Source organism: Triticum aestivum, chromosome 7B (assembly GCF_018294505.1).
Source record: "Triticum aestivum cultivar Chinese Spring chromosome 7B, IWGSC CS RefSeq v2.1, whole genome shotgun sequence".
Classification (NCBI taxonomy): Eukaryota; Viridiplantae; Streptophyta; class Magnoliopsida; order Poales; family Poaceae; genus Triticum; species Triticum aestivum.
The window spans coordinates 494,261,202-494,284,758 of record NC_057813.1 but is presented as its reverse complement, the minus strand read 5'-3'; the positions used below and the strand labels follow the sequence as shown (position 1 = coordinate 494,284,758).

Sequence of the window (23,557 nt, the reverse complement as noted above, 5' to 3'; positions counted from 1 at the left end):
TAGAAGGGGGCTAGATTTCCGGGCATTGGGCCGGATGTGGGGGCCTGGCCGGATGTCCGGGCTGTGGCCGGATGTCCGAGGCCTATAGCAGCTGCCTCTTCTTCCTTCTCCTCTTCCATGCTTCCGCGCACGCTCGACCTTGGTCCTTGGGTTCTCCATGGTCTCCTCGGGTGTACCTGAGTATGCACAAGGTCCGCGCTTGAAGTAACAACCATGTCTCACGTGTGGAAAGTGAAGGTTTAGAAAGGAGCGAGTTCACCTTGTGTCCAATGGCGTATGCTCGAGGTCTCGTCATATGTCCTCTTGGGGCTCGGAGAGTAGTCGGAGTGTACATGGGGATGAATGTGGGATGCTCCACATCACCTAGCCACCCTAAACCTAAAGACTAGTATTAGCTTGGTTCCGTCGGCCCCGAGCCACCATAAACCCTACACACTAGGTTAGGTGTTTCCGTCGACCCCTAGCCACCCTAAACCTAAAGACTAGGTTTAGCTTGGTTTCATCGACCCCGAACCACCATAAACCCTAAATCCTAGGTTTATGTGGTTCTGTCGACTCCGAGCCACCATAAACCCTAAAGGCTAGGTTTAGGTGGTTTCGTCGACCCTGAGCCACCATAAACCCTAAAGGTTGGGTTTAGGTGGTTCCGTCGACCCCTGATGCGGCTTGAACTACGCCAGTATTTCCCCAAAGAGGAAGGGATGATGCAGCATAGCTACGGTATGTATTTCCCTCAGTGATGAGACCAAGGTTATCGAACCAGTAGGAGAACCACGCAACACCATGTAAACAGCTCATGCACACAAAGAACAAATACTCGCAATCTGACGTAAGAGAGGGGTTGTCAATCCCTCACGGGTAAAAAGATAGGTAAAAATGTAGTAGATCGGATAAATAGATCTCACGAGAACACAAAATAAAATAAATAATAATAAATTGCAGCAAGGTATTTTTGTATTTTTGGATTAATAGATCTGAAAATAAAAGCAAATAAAGATAGATCTTGAAGGCAAATATGATAAAGAAGAGACCCGTGGGCCGTAGATTTCACTAGTGGCTTCTCTCGAGAAAAATAGCATACGGTGGGTAAACAAATTACTGTTGGGCAATTGATAGAACTTCAAATAATCCTGACGATATCCAGGCAATGATCACTATATAGGCATCACAGCCAAGATTAGTAGACCGACTCCTGCCTGCATCTACTATTATTACTCCACAAATCGACCGCTATCCAACATGCATCTAGTGCATTAAGTTCATGGAGAAACGGAGTAATGCAATAAGAACGATGATATGATGTAGACAAGATCTATTTACGTAGAAATATACCCCATCTTGTTATCCTTAATAGCAATGATACATACGTGTCGGTTCCCCTTCTATCACTAGGATCAAGCACCGTAAGATCGAACCCATCACAAAGCACCTCTTCCCATGGCAAGAAAAATCGATCTAGTTGGCCTAACTAAACCAAAGATTCGAAGAAGAATACGAGGCTATAAGTAATCATGCATATAAGAGATCAAAAGACTCAAATAACTTTCATGGATAAAAACATAGATCTGATCATAAACTCAAAGTTCATCGGATCCTAACAAACACACCGCAAAAAGAGTTACATCAAATAGATCTTTAAGAGACAATTGTATTGAGAATCAAAAGAGAGAGAGAGGAATCCATCTAGCTACTAACTACGGACTCATAGGTCTACAATGAACTACTCACGCATCAGCGGAGAGGCACCAATGAGGATGATGAACCTCTCCGTGATGGTGTCTAGATTGGCTATGTGGTTTCTCGAACTTGCGGGGGCTGGAATTGATTTTCGTCGACTCCCCTAGGGTTTTTGGAATATTGGCATATTTATAGAGCAAAGAGGCGGTGCGGGAGGCAACCGAGGTGGGCACAACCCACCTGGGCGCGCCTGGGCCCCCTGGCGTGCCCTGGTGGGTTGTGCATCCCTTGGAGCCCCCCTTTGGTACTTCTTTCACCCAACATGTGTCTTCTGGTCCAGAAAAAATCTCCAAAAAGTTTTGTTGCGTTTGGACTCTATTTGGTATTGATTTTCTGCGAAGTAAAAAACAAGAAAAAAACTGGCACTGGGCACTATGTCAATAGGTTAGTCCCAAAAAATTATATAAAGTTGCTATAAAATGATTGTAAAACATCCAAGAATGATAATATAACAATATGGACCAATCAAAAATTATAGATACATTGGAGACGTATCAACCTGACCCACCATAAACCCTAAAGGTTAGGTTTAGGAGGTTTCGTCGACCCCGAGCCACCATAAACCCTAAAGGCTAGGTTTAGGTGGTTCTGTCGACCCCTAGCCACCATAAACCCTAAAGGTTAGGTTTAGGTGGTTCCGTCGACCCTGAGCCACCCTAAACGTAAAGGCTAGGTTTAGCTTGGTTCCATCGATCCCGAGCCACCATAAACCCCAAAGGCTAGGTTTAGCTTGGTTCTGTCGACCCCGAGCCACCGTAAACCCTAAAGGCTAGGTTAGGTTGGTTCATCCACATGAGGAAATAGAAAAACAATGATATTAAAGTATAAACATAAACCATCAAGTTATCCACCCCAATGCCATCAATTCATGAACAGAATCCCCAACATAACCATCAGAACTAAACCCTATGCATTTGCAGGACATCAAGCTTTTTCCGGCGCTCTTTCCAGGGCGCTAAGCGCATTTTGGTCTTTGTTTAAAGTTTTGGTGTGTACTAAGTTATTTTGTAGGTTCTAAGCAACCATGGCTGAGTTTGAAATTTTTTATCAACTCGCCGCATTAAAGATCTCGAGACTACCTATTAAAGATATATTCACATGTGTAGGTCCGAGACCCAAAGGTGAAACTTAAGAAATTACTCTAAGTTTACTTGGGATGCTGCAGAATAAGCAATTCATAGGTGACAATATAGAGGATCTGTATCAACTCACACAACTTTTCAATGAAATATGCGGGACATTTAAACTAAATGATTTTGCTTATGATGTAATGAAATTAAAACTATTTGGTCAGGTACTGGCCGCCAAAGTGAAAGCATGGTTTTAATCCTGCAAAAAACTTTGACACATAGGAGATAAATCTGATGCGTTCTTTGGTCATTTTTGTTGAGAGAAGAATTGTTAACAACAAAAATTGTGCCCTTTTTGCGTCCCTCCAACCGTCGAAAGAACACTTACTGGGTCATCATCCACATGTGGAGCCATTCGACAACCGATGCATCTTGAAACCGAAACTTTCTAAAGAAAGAACAATAATGTATAAGATATTTTCATCTATATTTTGTACACCTCTCATCAAGGAAATGAACAATGAACAAAGCCATACATAAACACAAAATCTAGCATTTTCATGATGTTGCTTTTGTTAATCTTAAGTATGTTGTTGTTTGTACTTATCTTAGGAATATATCATTTTCTTTATTTCTATCTCTTTTTGGGACGGTAACAAGCGTGAAATACCTGAGCACTATTGGCTTTTTTGAGGATCTTACTATTGGCGTTTAGTTGTAAAGTTCTGAGTTGCTTATTTTCCCATGGTGGACTTTATAGATAGTGGTGGTTTTGTGGATGCATCAGGTTACCTTTTTTACATACATGTGTTTTTTTCTTCACAAAGATGGTCGATATAAAGCCTATTGAAACCACATTTTTCTGTTATACACCCGTGTTAAGCACACTCATGAAATTTCCTTTTATATTCATGAATATTCATGTCATACCACTATCAAGTAAGCGATGAGCTGAAGGCGACCTTGGTTTCATAGTATGCACGTGTAGCATCACCCTAAGGAGTGGGTTTCTCTGTAGACCCTTTCCTGAATAGGATCCTTACCTTCGGCATTACCCAAGTAATAAGATAGATTTCACGACTAAGTTTGTCACAACTTCCAGTTCCTCCATCCCATGACAATGTGTATAGATGTTTTTCCATGCAAACTTGAGATAGTATATCAACGATGCTACATGAATCAGCAAAATCCTCACAGAAGCATCTCTAATATCCAAAGTTATGTCGCATCTTGCGTCTGTATCGGCTTCCAAAGAACACTTGCCACATCAGCAAGCACATGTCGCGACTTCCTAAAGAGCGCTTTCGGCGAGGAAGTTCTCTCTGAATAAGGTCCCCACCTTCCGTCTATTTCTTACACACTTGTGTACCATATGTTATCCACAATGACAGTGTGCCATAGATTTTAGTTTCATCAGTTAAAACAATGACAACCTTTATACACTAATGACACAATTCATGTCGAAGTATCTCTAGCATCAACTAAAAATAGTATCTCTAACATTCAAATTATACCCTTTTTTTGTGTCCTGCACACACGAAAAAACACTAAATGGACCTGCTCCTAAGTGTGGTGCCATCTGACAAGCGAGAAGGAAGGATAATACTACATCCGCCTGGGTTTATTAGCCCCTTTGTATTTTTTGTTGAATTTTGACCTTATATTTGATTATCAGAATATAAGTATATGCCAATAAAATTAAATTTATAGATTCATATTTGAAAGAACTTTCCAAAGCTATTATCTTTGTTACATATAATTACTAGTAGAACACCCATGCGTTGCTACGGGCAAACAAATGATTAAGACTTTCTCCAAGATCGAAAATGATTTCTCCCTCGTACGCGTGGGCTTGTTCGCACATCAAACGGACATCCAACGGGTTCCCCAAAATCCAACCGTCTGAAAAGTTTAGTCTCCATGTTATCTTGAACATGCGGTTCCACAAAAACACCCACTAACGACACACATTTCCACAAAAACACCCACTAATGACACACATTTCCCTTTTCCTTCTAGTCCCTCCCCTTCCCGCTCGTTTTTTGCCATAGCGGGACACTTCTCGCTGGATCCCTCTCCTTTAAAACCGGATGACACCCATCTCAGCTTCGCCATGACGCCCTTCCTCCTTCACACTGTACTTCCCCACGGACCGCGAAGTAGAAGTCCCCCGCCAACCGTCCTGCTCTCTGCCCTGATCCCCTCTTCACGTGTTCATGCCAATCCGCCGCCGCCATCAAGGGGGGACACGATGTGCACCACCCGAGACGCCCCTCGGCCAAGAAGACAGATTCATTGTCTCCTCCACCATTGCTACATTGTAACATACAATTACATCCCGTGCATTATCAAAAAAATATGATGTCCATCGTTTGGCACGCAACTAACACGCCAATGTGTCTGTTATTGACTTTTGAAGCAAGCAACCAATGCATTTACCCTTCTATCCTAACAAAAAAAATGTACGACTTGATAAGAAAATATGAACCGCTCGCTCATGCAATTTGTTGTAAAGCCATCTCCGATGAAACATAATTTCCCACATTTTCTAAAATAGGGAAATTATATTTGTAGATTCATATTTGAAAGAAGTTTCCAATGCTATTATCCTTGTTACTCCCTCCATTTATTTTGTATGACTTTTTAGACATTTAAGATAACACCTGAAACAGATTAATTTTAGCTGTCCTAAACGACTTACAAAAGCGAATAGAGGGAATACATATAATTATATTTTGCTAGTTAAATGTATGGCAGACTTTGATGCGAAATACGAGGCGACTAATAAACCTGGACAAAGTATTAATCTAAAATATTTGGATCTATTTTGTGCATAGTTCGTCAAGGAGCAAATAGATAATGAACAAAGCGGAAATTGCAATGCTTATCATAGAACTCTTTTTCAGCCAAAAGAAATAATTTACATTTTCTTTAAAAACAAAAATCTGGCCTTCGACTGTCCGCCTCTCCTCCCGCGCCCCATGTGCGGGAAACGTCCCCACCTCTTTCCTCCCAGCTTTAAATAACCAGCACCCCCACTCTCTTCCCTTCCCCACCACCGCTTCACCCCCTCCCCTCCTCTCCCCTCCCCCAAAACGCCAAAACCCAAACCCCACCCGGCGAGGAAGCGGCGCAATGCTGGAGGCGGCGATCCCCGCGCTGTGGAGCACCGTCCACGGCTGGTTCACCCCGTGGGTGCTCTTCCTCGTGCTCAACATCGTCATCGGCACCATCGCCGTCACCTCCAAGGCCTCGCCCCCGGCGGGGAGCGGAGAAGGGGGTGCGGCCCCGGCCGGCGGCGAGAGGAGGAGCCTGTCCCGCGTGCCCTCAATGGCGCTGGACCGGCTGCGGTCGTTCAACATGTCCCGCTTCACCGCCCCCGCTCCGGAGGCCCCGGTGGCCGGAGTGCTGGATCTGGGGTCTGACGAGCAGCCGCCGCCGCTCGAGATGGAGCCGGAGGCTCAGGGCGAGCCCGAGACCGAGCACACGCACATGGAGAGGAGCATGTCGGAGGCGGCGGCCGAGGCCGAGCTGCCGCGGCTCCCCGCGCGGCTGCGCAAGTCGGCCAGCGACAAGTCGGCGTTCGCGCACTTCGTGGCCGAGGAGGACACCGAGGTGGTGGAGGCGCGCAGGCCCGCGACGACGAGGGACGGGGACCGCCGCCGCCGCCCCCTCGCGGCGGAGCCGGAGGAGCCGGTGTCGGAGGAGGAGATCGAGGAGGCCGGCGGCGAGGTGGACGCGCGCGCGGACGACTTCATCAACAACTTCCGCCACCAGCTGAAGCTACAGCGCATCGACTCCTTCATGCGCTACCGGGATACGCTCCGCCGTGGGCAGGCGACGGCCGTGGCGGGCGCCGAGCAGTAGAGCGATTCCGGAGGGGGAGATCCAGGGGCCTAGATGCAAGAATGAGACGAGATGCGGGGAGAATGAGAAGAGATGCGGGGAGGAGGAAGAGGAGACGGTAGTTTCTTCCTTCCTTCGTTCCCCTTCTGTTTCGTTTTTTTTTTTACTTTCTTTCCCCTGCTTGGATGCTAGTAATGTATTCTAGTTTTGGATAAAAAAGTCTGTGCAATGTGGAACCATACCATCCTGTGGATTGCAACAGCTAGTTAATCTCATCATGAGTATGTAAATCTCTTGCCATTTCTGCACATTCTGGTTTGGTTCTGCAACCTTGGCCAGATGAACTAACCCATTTCTGCAGGATTCTGGCTGAGAGTATGTGAATAGCACGCACGATTGCAGTCATTAGTTCGCAGCAATGGCAATAATCATCACTGGCACCGCAACATCACCACCGAATTCCTCCGTGCTGCCAGGTGCTTAGTAGTCACCGAAGAACTCTTGTGCAGGTGGCTGAGACAGTTTTTAACTATTTCTTATCATTGCATACGACATGTGTTGCTCGTCATCTAATCATGGCGCTGTGATGCAAAAAGTTTATCTGAATATACATTGTACTTGTACACGATCATGATCCCTCTGGAAGGTACGGTCAGGGTTAACTCCCTAATCACACATAGAGTATTAGTACTAACCATCTCCGTCGTCAGTCACCACCTGCGCCACACGTCTGGAGTTTAGGGGGGAGGTGTCCCCTGCAACGACCGGTCTACTAACCCTACGCCGTCGTGTTCGGTCGCTTTCTCTTTATTTAACACGGCGGTACAGTCTGGGGGTTTCACATGGCTGGCGCTCAGGTCGGCTTAATCTACTGTCCATAGGTGACACCTGCTGCTCGGTTACGCTTAGCTTAATGCGCTCCTAGCAGCGCCCGGTCGGCGCCTGATGCGGACTGCGGCGGTATCGTAATACGGTTAGGTGATGGCGTTAATCTTGATTGTTGATTGGGATACGTGTGGCTGTGATGCTTCGGTTAGTGGCAGCTGTTCGTAGAGTGAACGGGACCCTCACCCCCAAGCCCACCACCCTCGGTGCGATGTCGACGGCGTCCAGATGCGTGCGTGCTGTACTGCTTGCTGCTTGGAACTAGCAGGAACTCTGCTGGGAAACAGTACATCCTGCTTGCAGCTGAGCGTCTCCCTTCATATGAATCTCCGAAGTTCAAAGTGCACGTTCCATCACGAAATACGTACAAAGATTCGCACTTACATTGCACTACTCTACTTTAGACACTAGAGCTGGGCTGTTGAGCCTAGCTCAGTCCGGTCATTTCTGCTTTTGTTTTCCCGCCTCTTCAAATTTTTTTTAACCAAGCATAACCCCTTTCCATTACCTTGACATATGGAAATACAACGGTTCCGAACTGAAACTATCAAGGAAACTAGAAAGGGGAAAGCGAGTTCAACGCATCCGTGGGAAACCCGCCTCTTCAATTACCAGTCACTTCTACAAGTTCTTTCAGTCTTTTCTTTTCTCATGTAGCAACACAATTTATTGAACTTTAAACCACATGTTCGTCAAGTCACAAGGGCTACCACAAACTATGCTATGGATGGCTGGCTGTCTATGCGTGTCTGTTGTTTGTTTCCCTACCTAGTGTAGTGTAGCTTGTGGTGCACATGCGAGCTATAAACATCGGATACCCTGGGCCTCTGGGCGCAACAAAACCAAATGGGATGAAGGGTGGTGTCTTTTGATTAGCAGATGCTGCTTTCTGGCAAAAGGTCGTTTAGCGGCTGCTGCTGAATGATTGGGTTGCATGGTGCATCTCTGCTCATGTTCTTCCCCTCCTAGGTTCGGAAGATCGTGAGAGGAAAATACCTGGACGCCAATCATCTTACAAACTAGAGGATGACCTCATTGTTGTAGAAACGAAGCTACACACACGACATATGCAGCCGACACTCTATCAAACGGTGGAGCAGTGCTGCCACCGTGTATCGGATGGCGCCATCTTCAGAGTCGTCCACAAATCGTGTGTGTTCATCAAAAGTACTCCCCCTGTCCCATGATATAAGAACGTTTTTGACAGTAGTGTAGTATGAAGAACGTTCTTATATTATGAGACGGAAGGAGTAGTATACATGTTCATTGTGAGCTTCTAATCCCTTGGTCTTTTAGTCTGGAAAACTTACCCTGATAATGATGTTATTCGGTATACTCTGGTGAACAATTTAATAAAACGAAAAATGTCGAAGCAAGGCGTACCAGGTACCACAATGTTCAGCTTTGGTTGCCTCGCACTTCTGAAAGAGGAGGTATTAAGATGGTGCTTAGATACGTTTTAGTCCCATGACTAAAAGTAGTGGGACTAAGAGCATGCTTGGATACGTTTTAGTCCCATGACTAAAAGTAGTGGGACTAAAACTTGCTAGTCTCACCCATGCTTGGATCCAAATACTAAAGAGACTAAAATCTAGTTATTGAGCATTTATTATCCTCCAAACCCTCCAATCCAGAACTAAGGAGAGGAATTAAATGAGGAGAGAGAGAGCTAATACATATTTTAGTAGGTTTCCCATGACTAAAAGATTTTAGCCTCAAGACTAGTCCTAGCCTCTCTTTAGTCAGGGGTGCTTGGAACTTTAGCCTCTAAAAGAGACTATTTTTAGTCAGACTTCCTAGCCTCACTCATGCTTGGATACAAATACTAAATAGACTAAAATAGAGTTAATGAGCATTTATTATCCTCCAAACCCTCCAATCCAGAACTCGCATGTGTTAAAGGAGGGGAGTTAAATGATGAGAGAGAGGACTAATTCACATTTTAGTAGGGTTCCCCTGACTAAATTTTTTTAGTCTTAAGACTAGTTCTAGCCTCTCTTTAGTCAGGGATGATTGGAACTTTAGCCTCTAAAAGAGACTAGTTTTAGTCAGACTAAAAATAGTCCCTTGGATCTAAGCATGCCCTAAAAATGTGCATTGTGGATCTATGGTCGTGCACCATCATCGCTCTGATCCAGATTGTTGTGAATCCAGTCGAAGAGTGGCGCCCGCATTGAATCCAGTCCCACCCGCGTTGCATCTCTAACCGTCCCCTATAACAGGTTAGTGCAGTATATTTAGCTTTTTACTTCACTAAAAGGCACCTAGTGGATCCCCAATCCGGTCTAACGGAGTATAATTTTACTCAACTCCTTATTTTTTCCTATATTTATACTCACTCTCTCTTCCACCGAGTAAAATGGCGCGGCTCTCCTCTGTTGCTTCTCCCTCCCCTCCCGCGCCGCGTCTTCACCCCCGCCGCCCCTCCTAACCCCCCACCCTCCCCGCCGGCATCGGCCCGTCGTCGGGGAAGCCTTGTAGGCCTCTGTCACTGTCCTCCACCACCTCCTCATCTCGCCGTCGACCAAAAACCGAGGGGATCTGCGGTTGCTGTTGCCGCCGCTGGATTTGGCATTTCCGACCGTCGGCAGCTGCGCCTTGCCATGGATTGGACGCGAAGCGACCCACACAGCCCGGGCAAAGCCTCCGCGCCACATGCAGGTACCGGCTCTTCCTCTAGCCACTCTAATCGCTCCCGTCGTCGGTTCGCCGACAAATACATGGCCGGCCGTCGCCCGGGCTTGGCGCTCGCGCAGCGCCTCGCCGGCTCGCAGCTGCCAGTTATATAGTGCGATGATTGCACAAGGCAAGTGGTGCCCCGAGTTTCTACCATGCCGCAACATCCTGGTGGGTGTTCTTCAAATTCACAAACGATGGGGTATGTGCTTGTTTTGATTCGGTTTTTCACCGGATTCGGTTCAATTTCGGTAGCTTGTTGATGCTCATCTATGTGTGTAGGATTATGGATGCTCGTTTTGGTATTGGGCAGATGAATATATCGATCTATTGATAGTATGAAAATTAATAGATGTTCTTGTACTTGTTGCTAGAATTGAGGCTAAAGATGAGACTAAATGTGAGATTAGAGAAGAAATTAGAGAGGAAGCAACTTCTACTTCTTTAGAATCAAATAAGAAGAATGAAGTATGCAAGATCGAGAATCCACAGATCAATAATGAATGCATCGAGAAGATATTAATCCAACTAGTGGGAGTAGTTATGGAAGTTGGATATCTTCTAAAATGTCTAACTGTGGTTCTTGTTTTCTTTGTCTTGATCTTCTAGCAAAGAATTGGTGAATTATTAGGTAATCCAATGTCGTTGAATGAAATAAAGAAGCAAAGAAATGTGTTTCGGTGGTCGAAATTTAAATGCAAATGATTTTTTTACTCCGGTAAGTTTAGGGGATCAGCTAGGCCAGGCCAAAACTTACTAGAGTATATATATACTCCACTAAGCCTTTTACTCCCTTAACTTATTGGGGATCAGTTAGAGTTGCCCTAACTTGTGTGAATGGTCAAAACCACCATCGCTCTGTATTGATAATCCCAAAGCCCACCAAATGACCATGAGTTGCAGCACAAATTTTCAAAAACACAATCCGTCCTCTAGTTGTTTTTTCTTCGAGAAACATCTCATCCATTCATCAAACATCATGTTAGTACAAAGAACACCTTAAGTAACAAAAATTACCTCAATGTCCATAGACCACCTAGTGACTACAAGAGCCGGAGCCGAGGAAACCTTGTTGTAGAAGACAGACATGAAGTCATCGTGAAAAGGCCCAAAAAGACCACTGCACCAGAATAGCAACCGCCGTCGATGAAAAGAAGCATAGATCGGAAGGATCCAACCTGTAGACACATGAACACGAACGAATGAAGACCGAATCAAAATAGATCCATCGAAGCCAGGCACCCGACCGAATCCTTGCGAGATATGCCGAGGACATACCTCCACACGCCCTTCGACGACGCAAGACACGGGGCCTATGCAGGGAGAATCTTATTCCATATTTAGGGAGTCGTCGTAATCTCTCCTTCATGAGTAGGGCACAAGCCCTAAACTAACTCAAACAACGCCTAAAAATGAAGCATAAGCCCTCTCGCCGACAAAGGCATCCACCACGCCTCCATAGCCCTAAGGCCATAGGAGATGAGGCTGATCGGTGGTGGCATGGCAGGGGGCGGTGAGAGAGTCCTGGATTAAGGGGTCCTCGGGTTGTCGGCCCATTGCTTATAGGTCAGGCTGATGGGCTGCTGTGGAGCCAAGCTAGAGCCCGGACCCGTGGCTGGATAGAAGAACTTCGGAGCCGTGGTGTGCCCTCCAAGTATTTAGGGCTAGAGAAACATCCAACACCCCAGCAACCTAGGGTTTAGCTCGCCTGATCTCGAGGTAGATCGACTCTGTAACCATACCATACACATCGACCTCAACCTCTCGGTCGGCCTCGAGCTTGGACGGCTCCAGCCTGTCCCGAGGCCAGGAAACCCCTTCGACCACGTCAGTGATGCCCGCCGAAGACCCAACCTCGATCCTCAACGCAGATGCTGGTGTTCGGACGCCAAGAGTCACTGTCGGCCGAACCCTTTCCTCATGTCACGGGTCGGAACTGGAGTCCCAATGACGGGTCAACGACCAGAAATCAGGAATCATCCCCGACCGAACTCTCCCTCACCCCCTCGGCTCCAAGCCCCAACATGGAAGTAACATCCGAGAACCAGGTCTTACCCTCAGTCCCTCCTGCATATTGATGACCCACAAGTATAGGGGATCAACCGTAGTCATTTCGATAAGTAAGAGTGTCGAACCCAACAAGGGGCAGAAGGGAATGACAAGTGGTTTTCAGCAAGGTTATGTCTGCAAGCACTGAAATTGTCGGTAACAAGTTGTTTGATAGCAAGATAATTTGTAACAAGCAAGTAACGATAACGGTAAATAAAGTGTAACAAGGTAGCCCAATCCTTTTGGGGCAAAGGACATGCCAGAACAATCTCTTATGATAAGCGTTCTTGAGGGTACATGGGAATTTCACCATATCACTTTCATCATGTTGGCTTGATTCGTGTTCACTACTTTGATAATTTGATATGTGGGTGGATCGGTGCTTAGGTTGTGTTCTTAATTGAACAAACCTCCTACTTATTATTAACCTGCTCGCAAGCATCCGCAACTACGAGAAAAGTATTAAGATAAAATCTAACCATAACATTAAACTTTTGGATCCAAATCAGTCCCTTACGAAGTAGCGCATAAACTAGGGTTTAAGCTTTTGTCACTCTAGCAACCCATCATCTAATAACTACTCCACAATGCCTTCCCTTAGGCCCAAATATGGTGAAGTGCCATGTAGTCAACATTCACATGACACCACTAAGTGAATCACAACATACATATCATCAAAATATCGAACAAATATGAAGTTCACATGATTACTTACAACATGATTTCTCCCGTGACCTCAAGAACAAAAGTAACTACTCACAAATAATAATCATGCTCAAGATCAGAGGGGTATTAAATAGCATATTAGATCTGAACATATAATCTTCCACCAAATAAGCCATATAGTAATCAACTACAAGATCTAATCAACACTACTAGTCACCCACCAGTACAAATCTAAGGTTCCGGTACAAAGATTGAAGACAAGAGATGAACTAGGGTTTGAGAGGAGATGGTGTTGTTGAAAATGGCCCTCCCAAAGATGGGAGAGTTGTTGGTGATTACAATGATGATGATTTCCCCTCTAGGACGGAAGTTCCCCCGGCAGCTCCACCGAAGGGCAAAAGTGCTCCTGCCCAAGTTCTGCATCGAGAGGGTGACACTTCGTCTCAAAAGTCCTCTATTTCTTTTTTCTAGGTCAAAATGACTTATATACGAGAAGAGGGGCACCGGAGGTGGGTCGAGGAGGGCACAACCCACCATGGTGCGCCTAGGCTCCCTGGTGCGCCCAGGTGGGCCCCCTCTGGTAGTTATTTACTCCAATATTTTTCATATATTGCAAAATAATTCTTCGTAAAGTTTCAACTCATTTGGACTTGTGTAGAATAGGTAACTCTGGCGTAGCTTTTTAGTGTCCATAATTCCAGCTGCCGGCATTCTCCCTCTTTGTATAAACCTTGCATATTATGAGAGAAAAGGAATTAGAATTACTCCCAAAAGCATTAAACTTTTGGATCCAAATCAGTCCCTTACGAAGTAGTGCACAAACTAGGGTTTAAGCTTTTGTCACTCTAGGAACCCATCATCTAATAACTACTGCACAATGCCTTCCCTTAGGCCCAAATATGGTGAAGTGACATGTAGTCAATGTCCACACGACACCACTAAGGGAATCACAACATACATATCATCAAAATATCGAACAAATATCAAGTTCACATGATTACTTGCAACATGATTTCTCCCGTGACCTCAGGAACAAAAGTAACTACTCACAAATAATAATCATGCTCAAGATCAGAGGGGTATTAAATAGCATAATGGATCTGAACATATAATCTGCCACCAAATAAACCATATAGTAATCAACTACAAGATGTAATCAACACTACTAGTTACCCACCAGTACAAGTCTAAGGTTCCGGTACAAAGATTGAAGACAAGAGATGAACTAGGGTTAGAGAGGAGATGATGTTGTTGAAGATGGCCCTCCCAAAGATGGGAGAGTTGTTGGTGATGACAATGATGATGATTTCCCCTCTAGGAGGGAAGTTCCCCCAGCAGCTCTACCGAAGGGCAAAAGTGCTCCTGCCCAAGTTCCGCATCGAGAGGGTGACACTTCGTCTCGAAAGTCCACTATTTCTTTTTTCTTGGTCAAAATGACTTATATACGAGAAGAGGGGTACCGGAGGTGGGTCGAGGAGGGCACAACCCACCAGGGCGCGCCAAGGCTCCATGGTGCGCCCAGGTGGGCCCCCTCTGGTAGTTGTTTGCTCCTGTATTTTTCATATATTGCAAAATAATTCTCCATAAAGTTTCAACTCATTTGGACTTGTGTAGAATAGGTAACTGTGGCGTAGCTTTTTAGTGTCCAGAATTCCAGCTGCCGGCATTCTCCCTCTTTGTATAAACCTTGCATATTATGAGAGAAAAGGCATTAGAATTACTCCGAAAAGCATTATTATGCATAAAAACATTATAAATAACAGTAGGAAAACATGATGCAAAATGGACGTATCAACTCCCCCAAGCTTAGATCTCGCTTCTCCTCAAGCGAAGATCGAAATTGAAAAACATGTCCACATGCTTAGAGAGAGAGGTGTCGATAAAAACAAAATGTGGACATAGAAGCATCATGCATATTATTATAACAACAAGAAACTTTAACGCAAAACTTCATTTAACAACTTTTATCATATATCTTCTCATGAACAAGTCACAATTCATCACAGCATTGAAGTATAAGGCATAAATCTTATTGAAAACCAACAAACTATGTTCTCAGTCAACTTTATAACTACAATTCATCATATTTTCAGGAAGGGTCATGTACGGAGCCTTTTGGCAAGTCCACATACACAACCATCATTTAATCTTCTATGATTGCTAACACTCACATCATAACCATGAACAAAAAGTTTCAACCAAACACATAGACAAATATGGGCTTATAGTTTCGCTTCCCAACGTATTCACCTCAAGGGTGATGTCAACAATAATAACTCATGCCTACTCACATCCAACTGGATATATGTGCCTAGATCTTTCCTCATCACATGATGGTTGCAAAAAGAGAAAATAAAAAGAAATAGGGAAGAAAACTTTTGGCTCTTACATAAAAGTAAATGCATAAAAGTAAAAGATAGGCCCTTTACAGAGCGAAGCAGAGGTTGTCATGCACTTATTTATTTGTATGTCAAATCCCTTAATGCAAAAGAATGTCACGTTATATTTCCCCTTATGATGGCAACCTTTATTATGTAGTGTGTTGATTTATTATTTTGCCATCACAAGTTCATACAACACTTAATTTTCTCTTACACTAAATGATCCAACACATTTAGAAGCATTTTTTATTGCCTTATTGCACCGATGACAACTTACTTGAAGGATCTTACTCAATCCATAGGTAGGTATGGTGGAATCTCAAGGCATGAATTTGGGTTTAAGGTTTTTGGATGCACAAATAGTATCTCTACTTAGTGCGGAATTTTTGGCTAGCAAAGATATTAGGCAAGCACCGCATGTTGAAGGATCTATGACAATATAACTTCTATGTGAATATGAACAAGCATAAATCATTACGTTGTCTTCCTTGTCCAACATTAATAAATTTGACACAAAATATTTAATGGGGGCTCACAATCATAAAAGATGTCGAAGATAGTGTATTTGCATGTGAATCTTCTCTTCCCTTATTAATTCTTTCATGAATTGCATCATTGACCAATGCTATGTTTGTCAACCTCCAATAAATTTACCACTTATACTTTTCCTTATGTGATGTCATTATTTACCATAAGATTAGCATATGATCTTCTTCATTTATTTTCCTTTCTTTTTATTAAAACATAAAAGTAAAGAGATAAAACTCAAACTACTATTTGTTATATATCTCGCATACGATTACATCGATAGATAGATCACTAAGCACACACTCAAAAAGAAAGGATCGAATTAAGCTCTTATTCAACTAGATCATAAGATAACTAAAGACCGAACTAAAATAGATAAAGGAAAAGATAGTGGTGGAGATACAATACCGGGACACCTCCCCCAAGCTTGGCACTAGCCAAGGGAAGTGTCCATACCATGAACTCAAGTCTCCTTTGGTGATGAAGATGGAGGTGGTGGCAATGAGGTAGTAGCAGGCTTATCCTCCAGTTTCCATGGCAATGGCTCACCATCATAAGAGGAAGAACGAGTCTCGTGAGTCCTGCAACTGGCAGCCAAACTCATACCTTTAAACCTTGCCTCATATTCAAAGACTTGGTTTTTGAGATCATAGATTTGGCCTTGCAGAAAATTGATTTGCTCATAGAGGGTGAAGACGACGTCCTTCATGGACCGGCCATCCACCTTGAGATCACGGGTAAAATCCGTAATCATGAGGTGATTGGCATTGAGTCCGCGCTCCACCATCTCCTTGCACTTGAAGACCTCTTGCTCCATAGCTTCAAGCCTAGCATCCACTGTTCCTGTTCTCTTGGGCCCCTGGACGTCCCGGATGTGGAGCACCCCCTCACACATCTCAATGGCTTGAGGATGCTGCATCACCCCCCGCAGAAACGGGTTGATGACATTCTCGAAGAACTTGTCCTTGGAGGAGCTTGAAGCAGCCATGGCGAATCTAGATCTTTTAAAAAACAACAAGAAAGAAGAACAGAGGATTTCTCTGTGATACGACGGCCAATACGTTCGGGGGGTATATAAAGATTTTTTTTGTTTTGGGAAACAAGCAAACATGAGAAAAACAGAGTCTGGGAGGTACCCGAGGTGGGCACAACCCACTTGGGCGCACCTGGCTATCTTGTGCCCACCAAGGTTGCCTTCCTGGTTGTTTCTTATTTCCCTAAATTTTTAATATTCCAAAACTGACAGAAAATATTTTTTGTGGATTTTTTGGAGTCCATTTACTTACCGTATCACGTACCTCCTCTTTTTTCATGATTCTAGAGTGCTCCTGAAGGTTTCTTTTATGTGTTTCTCCGGTATCATGGTTTGAATAATATTGCTTTCAACATTGATGGGCGTACCTGAGATATAGTGTTTAATTCTTTGCCCAGCGATGAGCCGCCGAAGCGCCGCAGACAATGCCGCCGCTCTAAGGCGCGTCGAAGCCATGTGAGCAACACGGAGACCGCAGAGAATGGTACTGCAGACAATGCTGACAACCTCGACGACCCCGGTGCCGATGAACAACCACAATATGATCACGAGGAGCATGAGGACCCGCTCAATCTCGAAGGCCTCAATGACTCCAAAGACAGTAATTACCTCCCCCTTTCCGAGGAGAAGGTCAGTTTGGGTGACATAATTTCATCGTCCTTGAAGACCCGCTAGATCAAGAGCGGTTCAAACGACAGTTAATTGTCACCGCACTAAGCTTGAAGAAATAGCGGCAAAAAATAAAGTCCGAACCGGATACCCTTAATGACATATGGACTAAGGTCCTAGCTGCGGAAGAGGAGTACAGTCATGAGCGACCGACTAAAAGCTACCCGAAGCGACGATTACTATCATAATTCGATGATGAGGCCATAGAGCAAGCACCTCCAAGGCACACTCTGGCGGAACAGCCGGGCCGACCCCCTCGAGGACAGGACAGGACGACTGATAGAGCCAAACAGCCTCCCGCTCCACCACGCCGTCAAGGCAAGGAGCCATCACAACCAGTTTACGAGTATGATCTATGCCATGACTTGGATGCTCAGGCAGGATTGACGAGGTCCATTTACGGACCCAAAATAAATCCCCCCATTAGACGGGACGGATACCAAGCCTGGCTAGCCCGAAATGACAGAGCTCAGGAGCTGCAACGAGCCCGAATGACAGACGATCTCCGTCGCGGCATAGATCGAGTCAGGGGTGCTGCTCACCTTATGTGCTTCACAGATAGGGTCATCCAGCCCCAATTCCTGGAAGGATTCAAACCTGTGAATATCAAACCGCACGACGGGACAACAGACCTGGGCATACAAATTGAAGATTTCCTGCTACACATTCATATGGCACGTGGAGACGTCCTCCACGCCAATAAGTACCTACCATTAAAGCTCAAGGTTCCAGCTCGGCACTGGTTAAATAGCCTCCCCGAAGACTCCATAGGATGTTGGGAGGAGCTCGAGGACACCTTCCGAGCTAACTTTCAGGGCACTTATGTCCGGCCCCCGAACGCTGATGACCTGAGCCATGTAATCAAGTAGTCGGGCGAGTCATCCCGACAATTTTGGAACTGGTTTTTGACTAAGAAGAACCAGATCGTTGATTGTCCGGACGCCGAAGCTATAGCCACCTTTAAGCTTAGTATTCGAGATGAATGGCTAGCACGTTAGCTCGGCCAGGACAAGCCGAGAACGATGTCAGTGCTCACCTCCCTGATGACCCGCTTCTGTGCCGGAGAGGATAGTTGGCTGGCTCATAGAAGCACCAACCCCGAAACCCCCGACACCTTGAAAGTCTAGGATGGAAATGGGAAGCCACGACGGAACAAGAACAAGCATCACCACAATGACGGCGAAGTTGACGAGACGACAGTAAATGCCGGATTCTGTAATACAAAGGCCGGATCACGGAAAAAGCCTCTAAAGGCAACCAGGACGGCCCAACCAAGTTGGATGCAATCCTGGATAGGCCCTACCAGATCCATGGCACACTTGAGAAGCCCGCCAACCACACCAACCATAATTGTTGGGTGATAAAACAGGCCGGCAAGCTCATAACCGAGGACTCTGGCAAAAGCCCCCGAAGCGAGGACGATGAGGAGCCTCGCAGGACGAACAGTGGAGGCCAAAAACCCTTCCTGTCGGTGTCAAAACCGGCGGATCTCGGGTAGGGCATCCCGAACTATGCGTCTAGGCGGATGGTAACAGGAGACAAGGGACATGATGTTTTTACCCAGGTTCGGGCCCTCTCGATGGAGGTAAAACCCTACTCCTGCTTGATTAATATTGATGATATGGGTAGTACAAGAGTAGATCTACCACGAGATCAGAGAGGCTAAACCCTAGAAGCTAGCCTATGGTATGATTGTTGTTCGTCCTACGGACTAAAACCCTCCGGTTTATATAGACACCGGAGAGGGCTAGGGTTACACAGAGTCGGTTACAATGGGAGGAGATCTACATATCCGTATCGCCAAGCTTGCCTTCCACGCCAAGGGAAGTCCCATCCGGACACGGGACGAAGTCTTCAATCTTGTATCTTCATAGTCCAGGAGTCCGGCCAAAGGTCATAGTCCGCTTATCCGGACACCCCCTAATCCAGGACTCCCTCAGTAGCCCCTGAACCAGGCTTCAATGACGACGAATCTGGCGCGCAAATTGTCTTCGGCATTGCAAGGCGGGTTCCTCCTCCGAATACTTCATAGAAGATGTTGAACACAAGGATAGTGTCTGGCTCTGCAAAATAAGTTCCACATACCACCGTAGAGAGAATAATATTCGTACAAATCTAATCTGCTGACGTATTCCACAATGTGACATCATGCCATGACCAAGCCTTTATTCGAATCGTTTTACTGTCCCACCTCAGCGCGTTTAGCGAGGTGGTTTCCTTGGCACGTCTTGTCAAAGCAGAGATCGTGTCCCCTTATTCCGGGATTCTCATCAATACGGGCGTGGGTAACCCAACCGTGCCATTAATCACGACGCTTGGGGGATAAGCGAGTTTTACCAGGCTACCTTATGTACGCGTGGTACTGGTTTCGCAATCTCGCGAGGGCTGGGGTTGGGGACGCACTGCTATTCTTGCTCAGAACGTGCCAGACGGTCTTGTTGTAGGTTACTCCGAGTGCACTTGACGGTGTCCGGACGTTTAATAGCCAGACTGGAGAATTGCCTTGAGAGGCTACTTTGTACTACCGCCGCGAGGGCCGCCGTGTGCTCCTCTGTTCGGAGTGAGCGTTCGGTGTTTCCATTGACCGTAATGACTCCTCGAGGGCCTTGCATCTTGAGCTTGTGGTATGCATAGTGCGGCACCGCATTGAACTTTGCAAATGAGGTTCGCCCGAGCAGGGCGTGATAGCCACTGCGAACCGGGACTATGTCGAAGATTAACTCCTCGCTTCAGAAATTATCCGGGGATCCGAAGACTACTAACTGAGCCTGTACAGCTGACGTCTACACCTGGTATAACGCCTTTAAAGGTCGTCTTTGTGGGTTTAATCCTTGAGGGATCTATGCCCATTTTTTGCACTGTATCCTGATAAAGCAGGTTCAGGCTGCTGCCGCCATCCATGAGGACTCTAGTGAGGTGAAATCCGTCAATGATTGGGTCTAGAACCAATGCCGCGAATCTGCCATGACGGATGCTAGTGGGGTGGTCCCTTCGATCAAAAGTGATCGGGCAGGAGGACCATGGGTTGAACTTTGGGGCGACTGGCTCCAACGCATATACGTCCCTGAGTGCACGCTTCCGCTCCCTTTTGGGGATGTGGGTTGCGTATATCATGTTTACCGTCCGCACTTGTGGGGGAAAACCCTTCTGTCCTCTGTTGTTCGGCGGCCGGGGCTCCTCCTCGTCATCGCTATGCAGCCCCTTCTCTCTGTTTTCGGCGCTTAACTTGCATGCCTGCTTGAACACCCAACACTCCCTGTTCGTGTGATTGGCTGGTGTTTCGGGGGTGCCGTGTATCTGGCACGAGCGATCGAGTATTCGGTCCAAGCTGGACGGGCCCGGAGTATTTCTTTTGAATGGATTTTTCCGCTGACCGGGTTTAGAGCCTCTGAATCCGGCATTAACTGCCGTATCCTCAGCATTGTCGCCATTAATGCGGCGTTTGTGCTTGTTGTAACACGACCTGCCATTGTTGTCCTTGGTATCCGAATTACCCGGGCTCTTGGTCATGTTATTACTGCGAGCGAGCCAGCTGTCTTCTCCCGCGCAAAAGCGGGTCATGAGTGTTGTGAGGGCTGCCATGGATTTCGGCTTTTCCTGTCCTAGGTGCGGGGCAATCCATTCGTCTCGGATGTTATGCTTGAAGGCTGCGAGGGCCTCTGCGTCCGGACAGTCGACTATTTGATTTTTCTTGGTTAGGAACCGTGTCCAGAATTGTCTGGCCGATTCCTCTAGCTGCTGAATTATGTGGCTTAGGTCATCGGCGTCTGGTGGTCGCACATAGGTGCCCTGGAAATTGTCAAGGAATGCGGCTTCCAGGTCCTCCCAGCAAGCTGTTAAGCCAATGCCGAGCTGGTCCTTTAAGCTTGAGTGGGAGGTATTTTATAGCGTGTAGATCATCACCGCGGGCCATGTGGATATGAAGGAGATAATCCTCGATCCATATTGCAGGATCTGTTGTGCCATCGTATGGTTCGATGTTTACAGGTTTAAACCCCTCGGGGATTTGATGATCCATTACTTCATCTGTGAAGCATAGTGGGTGTGCGGCGCCTCTATACTGGGCTATATCATGACGTAGCCCAGATGAGCTTTGTCTGATGTGTTCGGCCTGGCCGTATTTGCCATATCTGGCGCGACGGTTATCGTCACGTGTCGTGGGGCGTCCACGCGAACCGTAGATCGATCTTGTTTGCCTTGCCTTTTCCTCTAATATGTCTTGCAGGTCTGGCGTGTTTCCCCGTGCCTTGGTACTTTTTGAGCGGTGCCGGGGTGCAGCTTGAATTGATGGCCAAGAGGCCTCTCTGTCGCGGCCACGAGGTGGCCAGTCGGCCGCGTCATACGCTGGTGATGTAGGTTTAGTTGCTTCCTCCTCTAATCAGGGTAGCAGCCTGCGCTTTGGGTAGCTCTTGGAGGGGCGTTCGAGTTCGTACTCTTCGGCCGCGAGGACTTCAGTCCATCTGTCGGCTAGTAGGTCTTGGTCAGCTCTAAGCTGCTGCTATTTTTTCTTGAGGCTGCTTGCCGTGACCATAAGCCTGTGTTTGAAACGCTCTTGTTCGACGGGATCCTCAGGCACGATAAATTCGTCGTCGTCGAGGCTTGCCTCGTCTTCGGAGGGAGGCATGTAGTCATCATCCTCGACCTCTCTGTCTGCCGCTCTCTCAGGAGGGCTGGCTTCTCCATCCTCCTGTGCTAAATCCTGCTGGAGGGGGTTGGCTTCGGCACTGTCCAGGGTGTTATTATCTCCCGTGCCGGAATCGCCGTTTTTGCTTTGGCGGGATTTAGAGCGGCGCCGCTGACGCAGGCTCTTAGGCTGCTTCTTGGAGGGGTCATCCTCCGTTGTTCCATCGCCATTCCCTTCTTTTGGGGTGTCCACCATGTATATGTCATATGACGAGGTGGCGTTCCAGTGCCCTGTAGGCGCTGGTTCTTGGTCGTCTCCTGCATCGTCGTCCATACCGTCGATGTCTTCGGAGTCGAAGTCGAGCATGTTGGTTAAATCATCGACAGTGGCTACGAAGTGGGTGGTGGGTGGGCTTCGAATTTCTTCGTCGTCCGCATCCCAACCTTGCTAACCGTAGTCCGGCCAGGGCTCTCCTGATAAGGAGAGAGACTTTAGTGAATTCAGGACGTCGCCAAAGGGAGAGTGCTGAAAGATGTCCGCGGCAGTGAACTCCATGATCGGTGCACAATCGGGTTCGATCGGCAGGGGTGCGGAAGGCTCGGAGTCCGGAAAGGAGTCCGGCACCTTGGAGTCACGGGCTTCGCAAAAGACAGGGCTGGTATTCGGCTTGATCGCCATAGAGATTGCAGCCCCCGAGGCGGTGTCCAGCCACCCGTCCTCGATTGGCGCAGTCAGCTCCGAGCTAAGGGTCGGAGCGGACACTGAGGCGGCCTCTTGGGCACTGTCCGGCGGCAGAGCTAGATCATGCCCATCGTGACAGTGCAGCGCGCTCGGCTGTGGCTCGAACCCGTCGAAGATCAAGTCTCCGCGGATGTCAGCCGTGTAGTTCAAACTTCCAAACCTGACCTGATGGCCAGGGGCATAGCTTTCGATCTGCTCCAGATGGCCAAGTGAATTGGCCCGCAGTGCAAAGCTGCCGAATACGAAGATCTGTCCGGGGAGAAAAGTCTCACCCTGGACCGCATCGTTGTTGATGATCGGAGGAGCCATCGGGCCTAAAGGTGACGACACAGAGGAACTCTCAATGAAAGCACCAATGTCAGTGTCAAAACCGGCGGATCTCGGGTAGGGGGTCCCGAACTGTGCGTCTAGGCGGATGGTAACAGGAGACAAGGGACACGATGTTTTTACCCAGGTTCGGGCCCTCTAGATGGAGGTAAAACCCTACTCTTGCTTGATTAATATTGATGATATGGGCAGTACAAGAGTAGATCTACCACGAGATCAGAGAGGCTAAACCCTAGAAGCTAGCCTATGGTATGATTGTTGTTCGTCCTACGGACTAAAACCCTCCGGTTTATATAGACACCGGAGAGGGCTAGGGTTACACAGA

At 46.8% G+C, this 23,557-nt stretch overlaps 1 protein-coding gene across 1 annotated transcript; it reads left to right on the top strand.

Moving 5' to 3' along the window:
- Positions 1-5,863: 5,863 nt before the first annotated feature.
- On the top strand, positions 5,864-6,943 carry LOC123160636 (pathogen-associated molecular patterns-induced protein A70). Its single transcript, XM_044578458.1, has one exon. It carries the CDS (start codon positions 5,943-5,945, stop codon positions 6,672-6,674), a length of 732 nt encoding a protein of 243 aa, XP_044434393.1. The 5' UTR covers positions 5,864-5,942; the 3' UTR covers positions 6,675-6,943.
- The last annotated feature ends 16,614 nt before the right edge of the window (positions 6,944-23,557 follow it).

Coding starts and splice junctions, on each gene's coding strand:
- LOC123160636 (XM_044578458.1), top strand. CDS start 5,943: ATGCTGGAGGCGGCGATCCCCGCGCTGTGGAGCACCGTCCACGGCTGG.